The sequence below is a fragment of the Lonchura striata genome, chromosome Z (genome assembly GCF_050655825.1).
Source record: "Lonchura striata isolate lonStrDom1 chromosome Z, ASM5065582v1, whole genome shotgun sequence".
In the NCBI taxonomy this organism is placed as follows: Eukaryota; Metazoa; Chordata; class Aves; order Passeriformes; family Estrildidae; genus Lonchura; species Lonchura striata.
Genome location: NC_140740.1, coordinates 2087469 through 2099779, shown reverse-complemented (window position 1 = coordinate 2099779; position 12311 = coordinate 2087469). Strand labels below are relative to the sequence as shown.

At 41.4% G+C, this 12311-nt stretch overlaps 1 protein-coding gene across 3 annotated transcripts in view; it reads left to right on the top strand.

The window, feature by feature from the left end:
- Positions 1 to 12311, top strand: part of EDIL3 (EGF like and discoidin domains 3) — a 238130-nt gene that overhangs the window by 164476 nt on the left and 61343 nt on the right. For all 3 annotated transcript variants that reach the window (XM_021551870.3, XM_021551869.4, XM_085566626.1), the window contains one exon: positions 3 to 184. In XM_021551870.3, coding sequence (XP_021407545.1) covers positions 3 to 184 — 182 coding nt within the window. The remainder of the gene's footprint in view (positions 1 to 2; positions 185 to 12311) is intronic.

The following is a 12311-nucleotide window of genomic DNA, read 5'->3' as shown; positions in this document are numbered from 1 at the left end:
AGGGTGCTCTGGCCCACTAGGGATAGAAGGAGGGATTGTGTCAAACCAACAAATCACTGCATCCTCCACTCACCGAGCTCTTTTTGGACTCCAGAAGTGGTATCCCTACTATGCAAGGCTTAATAAGAAGGGTCTTGTGAATGCCTGGACTGCTGCAGAAAATGACAGATGGCCATGGATTCAGGTAACAGATGGAGCTGAGGAGGAAAAAAAATATCCTTGATTCAATTTCCAGTGTCACTTAAGAAACTGATGAAGACAAGTGGTTAACGAACAGCTAGATTCTTATTCACTGTCAGGGACATAGCCGGGGCTAAAAGGGACTATTTTGTTGCAAAACAGTGATAATCTTGACTTTACAAATGCACAAGCCCCTTTTTTTTTGTTTGTTTTTAATTTAAAAAGCCATGTGCATATGTTCCATTGTGGCTTCCAAACCGTGGAAACAGATTTATGTAGACTCCTTTCAAAAAAAGCTGCTTTCCACATATGTTGTATTTGGTGGTCAGCTCCTTAGAAGCATATCACAGCTTTATGTCTTGGTGGAGATACCCTGACACGTGCTAAAGGTTGTAAAGTGTCGTTTTGGCAGTGCCAGACCATGCTGGAAGAGCTGGTCCTCTTTGCTGAGCTGCTCTGGGCACACAGATTAAGTACTACTGGAAGTAAAAGGAAATGTTTTAATTAAGATTGAAACAGCTGTTTAGTTCAGAAACATCCACGAGGCTGAAAATACACATTTTCACATCCCACTCAAGCATGTTATTGGTAGAGCAATCCAAATGGCAATGCCCTCACTGTGTACTGGATTTCTCCGTGCCCAAAAAAATTCCTTCAGTAAAAGCAGTGAGTATGAAGTCCTGTAGGTTTTAATGGAGATCATTATCTAGTGGTTGTTGTAGCTCTTTGCTTGGATTGTGTTTTCATGATATGGGAATTGGGCAGAGCTTTGGCAATTTCAGCTGTTGGTTAATAAAGGTCAGTGAGTTGGATACTTATGTGGAAACTTTCATGGTCAATGTGTGAGGAGGATGCTTCCCTTCCAATGAACCCACTGCAGGTTATGAGATATTTGAACATTTTATCTGCCAGAATTAAGTTGAACTGTCCATAATGCTCTCAGCTGTGTCAGCCACACTCTAATTGAGATTACCTTGGTGTCCATGGCATTAATATTTGTTCATAGTCAATGTTTTTGCTCTGACTTTCATTTTTTATTTTTCTGAGAGGCTCCTACATATCTAGGGGCAGAAGCATACAGAATTACCTGCTCATTTTTCTTGTATGGACAGCAGACACAAAGCACTGTTTGATGAAGTCTTCTGAAACTGGTGCACTGGGAGTGCTGGATTTTGTCACCTCTGAAAACGAAAACTAGTGTTACTGCTTGTTATTTATTGCAGAGTGAAAACACAAAGGCCCTTCAACGTGTCGTAAGTCAGTTCTCCTCCTTAAAGATCAGAGGGGTTAGGAAGTCTGTAAAATTTATACATTGAAAAAAACTGGAAAGGATCATGCAGGGAAACCTGAGCAGATCTATTTCCATGGGAGTAGAAAGCTAATGTAACTTTAATGCATAATGAAAAAATCCACTTTTGGGCTGTGTTACAGTGTAGGCTTTATTAAATGAGCTGGAGAAAGATTTCAAAATCATTTAGCACTGGCCCCCTAGACATGTCTGTTTTGAGGAGAAGAACTGGATAGGGATATTTAATGGTCTAATGCTTCCACATTTGTTCTTGGCACCATGGGGGCAGTTCCCAGGCTCCCTTGGACTTTGCTCTCTGGGAAGTCTTCCCTCTGCTCTTGCTGCAAGGGAGTCCTTGGGCCAGTGGAGAAAATGTGTCTAAAATCTCAGACCATGGCATCAGGTCTGAAGAATTTGTTCTTTTTTTCTCTGGAGGTTACTCCACTACCTTACAGGTAATTTTGACAACCATGGGGTGTAAGGACTTTTGAGATGCTTACATCACACAATTAATGTGTTTTAACCATTCCCTTATTTTCCTTCTCATTTTCTCGCAAAATAAACTTTAGTCTATCGTTTGCACAAAATTTGTCAAATGCTATTTTTTAATACTCTTTTCTTCAGTTCGGGGCAAAATTAAAAATATTCTTTGTCATTCCAGAGCAGAAATCTTCAGAGGATTTCTTTCCTTCCTTTTCTCTTTCTTTAAAACACCTGGAACCAGAAAATCTGAAACTTTTATTTTTTGGGGGGAGATGATAGTTGCAAGGAAAAAGTGTTTTTCAGTGTTCTACAGAAACCCTATTTAGATCTGGCAAGGTGGAGACTCACAGACACTTTATGCATTGTAGATCTTTACATCAGAGCACTGTCTTGTTCTTCAAGTTTTAAGAAACAAACACTGACCCTCCTGTGGGCGAGCAGTTTGATGAGAGGAGAAGCAGAAATCCCACATCATATTTCTGCATAGGTTCTGTAATGCTCCATAAATTTTTGTGGAGGGGTACAAAAAGTCAGATTTGGGCTAAATTTTTGCCTCATGGGAGACAAGATGTCAAACCCTCTACTTGGGTTTTTACTCTGCTGTGTCACCAGCTTCTTCCCAGACCCTACTGGGAGCAGGAATCTTTTCCTTGCTGCTCTGAGTGACGAAGCACTTGGTCCAGAAGAAGAAGGTACTGAAAAATGCTGTGAGTGTTTGGCAGAGATTAAGTGGGAACTTACAAAGCCAGAAAATCCATTTTTAGGACATGCAAATTAACATTTAGTGTGGTGAACCTGAAGCAATCGCCTGTTCCCCTCTTGTAGCTTCTAATGCTAGATAAATTCTAAAGGAAGCCGTGTATAATGGGCAAAGTCCCTCAAAGTATGATTATGTACAGGCCTGTAGCTATTTTTGCCTTGTTCCATCATTATCAATTTTCTTTGTCATTTAATTCCTTTATTTATATGCAGCCTGGCAAATAAAAGGTTTGAGTGCTCTTCTTATAACTCACTTGTAATGAGTGCAGAAGTTTTGTTTTTTTTCTCTAATCTTTCAGGTGTCTGATACACATGAACTAATTAGTATGCAATTTCATTTTCCTGCATTCTCCCAATGAACTGAAAATTGAAATTGCCATTTTAAATTTACACTCTCAGCATGTAATTAGTAATGGCACTACAATGCTTGTAATTGGCTTGTGATTTAAAGGGTCACTGACCATGTTTTTGGAAGCAAATTAAAGCCTGAGTAAGTCATATCTGCCTTTTAAAGTTCTCCTGACCTCTGTTTCTCCTCACAGGTTGACTGTGATAAAATAACACCTGTGTGCTGCTTAGCACTTTATTAGTGATATTAACTTTTATGGTATGGAAATGCAATGACAAAAAAAACCCCACATACCTTAATTTTTCATTAATTGGTCCTGAAGTGTAACCAAAATGCTCACATTGACAGTTGCAGTTATGAGTCTTTTCTGTCAACTCTTTTTTCTTGTTTTTATAAGCAGTTTCTCTTTCTTATCCTTTTGCATTTATGATTTTAAAAATGTTGGTTTGTTTTTTTTTCTGATTTCACTTCATTTTTCCTCATTCCTTGCATCCATATTTTTCTATTCCTGTATTAGTTATTCTTTTTAAGGCAGTATGAATCAGAATAGATATGGCCATGGGCAGGATTATTGTTTCTGTTCTCCCTCTGCCATATCCAAAATCATGGATATTATCCTACCCGTGGATTATTATCTAATAAAAAACACAAACTGCCAGCAGGAGTTTGTGAATGTTACTCCTCTCCAGTGAATTCCAGTCAATGAATCCATGCCTGTGGCCTTACACTTCTCCTCTCCCACTTTCAACACTCCCAGGTTGGTCTCCCTGTTTTAACCACCCTCAAATTTCTTAATTCATTTTTCCCCTATTGACAACTTTTAAGTGTTTTGTGGTTTTTTTGGACACGAAAATTCTTTTTAGAAAGTGTAAAACCCACAGCCACCAAGAACAGATTGCAGCATAGTTTACATCTGGAGAATTTTGAGAAAATGCACTAATTACTGAGCATCATGCCACTATGTGGGAGATGTGTTTGAACGCCTGACCTGCTGCTGGAGACTGTTGTGTATAAATGTAAAGTGTTAAATAGAATAATAAGACCCATATTTTGTTATCTCTCACTAAAATGACATGAACTGTTTCTCCAGAGACACTGGTATGGCTACAAAACATTTTTTTTTAATACAATATTCAAATATTTATTTTGTTGTTGAGAGTAGTTGGAGGCTTGAAGGATTAATTTACAAAACAGGTAGACTGCTCAGTTTGGCTGCAGAAGCAAAAGTGGGAAGTAAAATCAGTTCAAGCTGACTATTCATCTTTTTTCCTCTAGTTTTTTTGCATACAAGATGATCCCAAATATTTATTCTGAGGTTTCTTCTTCAAAGAATTCATCCTTTTCCATCTACATTTCATATGTTTTTCTGATTGGAATCAATTTTCAAAAGTCAAGTTTAATTTCAAAATGCAAAAGCTACAGATCTTACTTAGAATATATGGAAGGACAAATATAATTCTATAATTTTGCTAATTTATCCCCCTAACGGTTTTTCTGATATTATGTGCTAAAATTCATATGAAACACAATAATGATAAATACAGCAGTTTGATAGAAAATGTGCCCAACCTCTGATTAGCAATTTAAATACATTAGCTCTCCAGTCCAAAGAAAAATATATTTGGTTTATTTACCATTTCAGTGTGTCTGTTGTAAATAATACCTTTTACTTTTTTAAATTTAGCTTATTTAATAAATGTGCCCAACTTTAAGAAAATTTCTTCACTATATTTCTTGAAACTATGAGCAAACACTTTTGCTGCAGATATTTTTCATAAAAAAGATCACCTGTGATGGAAAGGGACCTAGCCCAACAGAGTCAGGACAAAAAATTCCCTGATCTCTGTCTTATTTAGAATTAATTTATTTAGTCTTTTTTGTTGTTGTTGTTGAAAAGCACAGAGAATGCTTTAAAAGAAAAAAATCTAACTATATTGGCATATAATTGCTGTTAGGTAGAATTTATGTTTTAATTGAGGCTTAATATGTTTTTTACACAAGTGTCTCCACACCACCATTTGTTTCAATTCCACCTCTTGTGCTCAGCCTCCCCTTTTTTGAGACTTTCAATCCCGTAGCAAAATTAAATCTGTGACTATGAATCTCACAAACCTAATTGTAGCTACTATGACACAGGCTAAAATTCTTTGTATAAAAAAAAAACTTAAGTTCCATCCTTCTTATCCCCAAGCAGAAAACCACAAAGCATTGTGTGGGATTTTTCCTCAAAAAAAAAAAGTTATCAGCTTCCCCATAAAGAGCCTCCAAAGAGCAAGCACACACCAGGTGATAGCTATTTGCTAATGAAATGATAAAACCCAAAATACACAGAGGCCTTGCAGAACATTCACTCAAACATCTGTTGGTGAGAGCTCCAAGCAAACTGCCATCTGTGAAGCCATTCATTTTGTCAAAGTTCATTTCCTCATTCATGAGCACTGGTGAACGGGCTTCCAAAAATACCTGTCACTGCAGTTTAAATGTTTTATGTCGCTTAATGTAGCTCTCATCTCAGTGTCAGGTGAACTTTATGAAGTGCAGCCTCAGAGTCAGCCTGCAAGGTGATGTGCACTGCATAGGAAGATTTAACCTGCTAAGTTAAATGCTAAAAAGTTGTTGAAGTTCTTCTTTTTACTGACACTATTTTAAAAATTGGCTCAATATCATAGAAGGATTTCCTTGGAGGATATTGATGAGAGGTAGTAAGTATCTGAAAGCCCTTAGCTGTGGAGAACAGAAACTAATAAGGAAAGTGCAGCTGAATTAAAACAATACCACACAGGACCTTTGATCTGCAGGAATTAGAAGAGGTTGTCTGCTAGCCAAAGCCTGCCATAAATTCACCTACTTCAGTGAACTCAATACCAGTGTCTGCTCTCTGCAGACCTCCCTCATCATCTGAACATTTAGCTTACAGGCCAAAAACGTAATTTATGTACTCAGAGCAGAAAACAAAGGGGCTGAGAGCCGATTTCTTAGTGCAATCATCCACAGACTCCCCGGTGCCCTGTATCTTGGTATCCATTTCATATCACACCTCCTTCTTCCATCCCAGGCACAGACACTTAAACAACTTTGGGCTGAGGTTCTGGGTGCACAAAACAGCTCAGAGTCAGCAGCCCCATGGCAACTGAGGCATGCTGCTGTTCTGAACACCATCCACAACATGCTCTGCCAGCCCCCGTGCCAGCTTTCCTTAATTGCTGCACCTAACGTGGCAGAAGGACTGAAGGAACAGGACCTTTAAACACTTTATTCCCTGCATCTGCAACGATATGCTTTCCAACTAATCTTTTCTTTCCCATTTGCCACTTTGACATTAAAAGCAATCAATTCTTAGAAAGTGGTGACACGAAAAGGAACAACCACACGTCCACTTGTTTTTTGGCATCAGGAAGAAGCAAGAAAAAGTTGCTCCAGCACCCTTGTGGTGGTCCATAACAGAATGATGTGTGGGTATCCCAGTCACCTTGTGGGGAGGACAGCATCCAAATCTGTGACATGATGTCATGCTGATGTGTGATAGTCAAAGGAGTAACTTTTAGCTTCTAAACACTTGCTTAAAAACTGGATCCTCACTTGTATTTTTTGTCCTGCTAGGCTTGACTTCCAGAAAAGTGTTGTTTCAAGTTATTTCAATATAAAGCTAAGGTTCAGGGAACAAAGTTTAAGATAAAATAAGACTATATGTCAGGATATTAAGATTATTTTGGTGTGGTATGCAGGCATACGTACACAATCCCAGGATGGGCCAGCTTGAAGGGGGCACAGAGGGTCACTGGTGCCACCTCCTGCCCCGCAGGGCCACCCCAGGGCACAGGACTGTGTCCCCGTGGCTCTGGAACGTCCCAGAGGAGACCCCAGGGCAGGAATTCTGCTCTGGGCAGGAACTGCTGGATCAGCCCTGCCCGGGGCTCTGGGACACAGCCTGGGGCTGGAGCAGAGCCCTGCACTGGGACAGACTGGGACAGACTGGGACACACTGGGACACACTGGGACACACTGGGACACACTGGGACAGACTGGGACACACTGGGACACACTGGGACAGACTGGGACACACTGGGACAGACTGGGACACACTGGGACACACTGGGATAGACTGGGACACACTGGGACAGACTGGGACACACTGGGACAGAATGGGACAAAGTGGGACAGAATGGGACAAAGTGGGACAAACTGGGACACACTGGGACACACTGGGACACACTGGGACAGACTGGGACACACTGGGACAGAATGGGACAAACTGGGACACACTGGACACACTGGGACACACTTGGATAGACTGGGGCACACTGGGACAGACAGACTGGGACAGACAGACTGGGACACACTGGGACACACTGGGACAGAATGGGACACACTGGGATAGACTGGGACAGAATGGGACAGACAGACTGGGACACACTGGGACAAACTGAGACAGACTGGGACACACTGGGACACACTGGGACACACTGGGACAAACTGGGACATACTGGGACAGAATGGGACAGACAGACTGGAACACACTGGGACAAACTGGGACACACTGGGACAGGCTGGGACACACTGGGACAGACTGGGACAGACTGGGACAGAATGGGACAGACAGACTGGGACAGACTGGGACACACTGGGACAGACTGGGACAGGCTGGGACACACTGGGACACACTGGGACACACTGGGACAGACTGGGACAGGCTGGGACACACTGGGACAGACTGGGACAGACAGACTGGGACAGACAGACTGGGACACACTGGGACACACTGGGACAGGCTGGGACACACTGGGACAGACTGGGACAGACAGACTGGGACACACTGGGACAGACTGGGATGGACAGACAGACTGGGACAGACAGGGGCAGACTGGGACAGACTGACAGAGATAGACAGACAGGGACAGACTGGGACAGACAGGGACAGACAGACTGGGACAGACTGACAGGGACAGACTGGGAGATCCAGGGAGACAGCAGGGACACCCAAGAACAGACAGACGAGGTCAGACAGGGACAGACAAGAACACCCAGGGACACCCAGGGACAGCCAGGGCTGGGGCCCCTCTCTCTGGGCTCTCTCCAGCTGAGCAGCCCCAGCTCCCTCAGCCCTTCCTGGGCACGGGGATGCTCCAGCCCTGAATCCCCTCTGTCCCTCCATGGACCTGCTCCAGGAGCTCCCTGTCCTCCTGTCCTGAGGAGATGGGCGCTGCACTGCAGATGTGCCCTCACAGGGCTGGGCAGAGGGGTAGGATCCTCTTCCTGACCTGCTGGCAATGCTCATCCCAATGTCCCCCCAAATCCCATAGACCTTCCTTGCCCCCAGGACACTCCGCTGGTCAGGGACAGCTCATTGCCCAGCAGAACCCCCAGGTCCTTCCTCACAGAGCCACCCCAGCAGGTCTCCCCAGCCTGTGCTGCTGCCTGGAGCTGTCCTTGCCCTTATTATTAATAATAATAATAAAAATAATAATTTCCCTTATTAAGCTACAGATATTTCCTCCCTCCCTAACTGTGCAACCTGTCAAGGTCCCTTTGAAGGGCTCCTCAGGGGTTTTGGCCTCTCATCCCAGCCATGTGTGGTCAGGGAACTGCTGAGGAGCCCTCATCCAACCCCTGAGGAACAAGTTAAACAATTCCTTACCCCAGTATTGAACCTTGGGGAACACCAGCAGTGGCACATCTCCAGCTGGACCCCATGACACTGATTACAACCCTCTGGACCTGCTGCTCATCCATTTCTCAGTCCGAGTTTCTCTCACTTCTGTTTCCATGGCCCCACAGCATTCCAAGCTGTTGGAAGCACAGAAAGTCACCAGCACCATGAGAAATGCCCCAAAAAAAAAAAAGGGCTGGAGTCAACTCATCCTCCTTGACCTCCTCTGGAGAAGGTGGCATGTGTTTGTCATCTCAAAGACCTTCCAATTTAAGCCACTCACAAATTTAGCCTTTGAGACCTTGGAAAGGTCAAGACTTGTCAAAACCTAGTACAGATACAAAACATTAATAATGCTTTAACTTAAAGTGATTGAGCTTAAAGCAAACAAAAAAGTGCCTTCATATAGAAAGTTTATAATATTTTTTCCTAGGGTAATAAATATATGCAGTAGTGAAGCTATGTAACGCAAGGTAGTAAATAAGTGACAAGTCAAAAATGGTTTATTTAGGGTTGAAAAAGAGAGAGGGAATTGTAGGAATATAAAAAGATAAAAGATTTTAGAAAGTGCAAAAAGGCCCCAGAAAGTAGACATAAAGCTAAGAAAGGGTGGGAAATTTCAAAACCTTCTCATGGGAAGATAGGAAAATAAGAACCAAGTGAATACATTGATATTTATCATAAGGAGCAAGAAAGAACAAGAACTTAGTGATAGTTTGAGATGTCAAAAGTCCTAGATATATGCTTTGCAAAAATAGAAAAAGTTTCAATCTTATATAATGAATTACTGTATATCGTTTGAGGTTCATAGAAGTCCTTCTGTTAATGTTAAACCCACATAGGTCCTGTTCTTATTGGTTAGGGTATAATGACCCTGCACCTTTTCTTTTATGTTATTGGTTCAAAGAATATGTAGAAAAAGGCTTTGCATAAACTGCCATCTTGCCTTTGATCTAGATTTGTATGATTTGTAGATTTGTATTTCATTTCTCTGTGTCTCTGGCTATTTGCTTGTATGATACAGACATAATAAATACTAAGTCTGCAACCAGCCAGGGTCCCAACCTGTTTGTGAGACACAGACTGATCCAACAAAAAATGTGAGCATATTTTACTCCAACACTCTTAGAACCTTCTTCTTCCATGAGTGGGTAAGATAAAAAGACGTGGTTCAAGCCTTGACTGTCTCAATGAGACTTTTCAAAGATTTTCTATCACAAAATCAAGCAATATTTAATTTTCTTTTTAACCTAATTTTTTGCCTTCAAATTTTTGTAGAAGGAAAAATATTTTGAGGAAAAGCATATATATAAATAGGGAAAATTACAACTTTTCACCAAAGGGTAACTTTTAACATTTCTTTATGATTTTTTTTTCACTTTTGTGTCCTAATTTCAAAAGATAATAAGAAATATTTAATGAGTATGGTTGTCAGGGTTCGACAAATAGCCAATTTCTTAGGGTTCAGAAGATAAAAATAATTTGAGCCAACTTTCTGTGCTCTGTAACAGCACCTGAGGGCCAAGAAATCATTAGAGTGGTGCAGTCTTTTCATCAACCACATTGCCACTGCCCCCTGTGTGCTTCACTAGCCTTTCACTGCCCTTGTGTCTACCCCAAATCTTGGCCCATGCAAGCAGTGTCCCAAAAACTAACAGGTTATCCCCAAAGATTGATTAGGATTGCCTTGACCATGAAGAAAGGGGATAACTATTCACACTTTAATACAGGTTGTGCACCATTTGATAGCACTGTTATCAATAGATAAGTTTATTCTGGGAATGTGCAATGGGATCTCACAGGGTCAGGAAAGGTTTATCTCCTGAGAATTCTCAGATTTCAGATGGTTAACACTCCTTTAACCAGTACATTTGATGTCTTTTCAAACCTTGAAACTCTGTAATTTCATGACTTCTTGGTCTGGGAACATGCATAAGACCTAGAAAAATCCCGCTGAAGCCAGAGTGGGAATTTTTCCCAGCTGTCCAAGAGAAGATCATAATTTTCTTCACAGTTTTTACCAGAGTGCATCTGCCAAGGTGCCATAAAAACAGATGGAAAATGTGTGAGAGGAAATACCTCTCAATATCTGAAGTTATTTCACAACCAGAAATTTCCCTGAGTGCATTTTCATGGTGATTTTAATATTGCACCTTTTTGAATTCCCTTCTTTTTCCCTAAGAAAGACAGTTTTCATGTAGGTTGAAAAGAAAAGTATGAGCTTTTGATCTGAGTCTGACATCACATCATCTAGATCTACAAGCTGTCGATCAGAGCTGTTTTACAAGGGGAAATACATGCAGATATTTTCAACAGCATTTTTATTTATAAATTCTTAGGCTGATTCTTCAGGATGTTTTCTGGACATTGTGGGGAAGTTCTTTCTGAGAGCCATTAACATTCCAAAGGCAGGAAGAGTTTTCAAAAGTTCAAAGCATATGAAGAAAGTAATAATAGCAATAAATGACCTTAGTTTCTTAGGTAACATTCAGTTTCAGGTAGCTAATGCTCATTTGATCAATACTTTGCAAATAAGATGATATTTTGCAGGGCTACAAACCTCTGAATAATGTGGATTGATTATTGGCCCCTTCTTGAGATGGCAGTCTAAACATGGCAGTGTTTGAATAATTCATATAACCCTGTTAATGGCATTCATAACAACTACCTTTGGGACTAAAATAATGACTTAATAATAAGAAGGAGCAGACTAAGCAAGTTTTCTAGTCTGTCTAATTATGTAAACTCTCTGAGGCATAAATTGAAAGTTCTCAACAAAAGCCAAATGAAATAGGTGATTTTTGGTAATTCTCATAGCATATGTTCTTCCACATTAGCATTACATGGGCCAAACAATACTTGTATTTATGTTTTCCATACAAGGGTCTAACATATATTCTGATCTTTTCACAAGGAGGCAAATTAAATTACTGGTCCAATTTGCATCTCTTATTCTGCATGTCTAATTTAAAGCAGGTACATGAGTAAGTCTCATTGAGGATGGCAAAAGTGATGAGTTGTTTTTGGAAGGTTGGCTGAGGCTGAGATGCAGGTGGGCACAGGGAAGTCCTGAGAGGGGTTTGTTCCTACCCTGAGGTGTGATAAACTGGAAACAGCAGGAGAGTGAGTTTTCAGAGGATGTAATAGCAAAGTTATGAGGGCGCTTTGCTGGCTCCACATCCACATAAGTGAAACAAAATGGGCTGGGATCAGAAACAACCCGAGTGTTTAACTGCTCTGTCCTCAAGGTGCAATCCCACAACCACGCTGGGAATTATTATTTTCAAAGCAACCTGTAACAAACTTTTCTTCTCCTAGCCTATTGCAGGACAACAATTTGCACCATCATGTGAATATTTTACAATAAAACAAGTTTTTCTCCGTGGGGCAGACGCCCTTCCAGCATGTCAGCAACGATGCTGCTGTGGATAAATCCCTGCATACCCTCGCTGTGCACTGCTTAAAACACACATCACTGCCACCGTGCTGACTGCATTAATGCCCTGAACTAAATCCAGGGGAGCTCTGCTGACAGTGCTGATTAAGGGAGTATCAAAAAGCCACAGACAGGCAAGACAGATGAGCACCTTGTGTGCAGGTGCCAG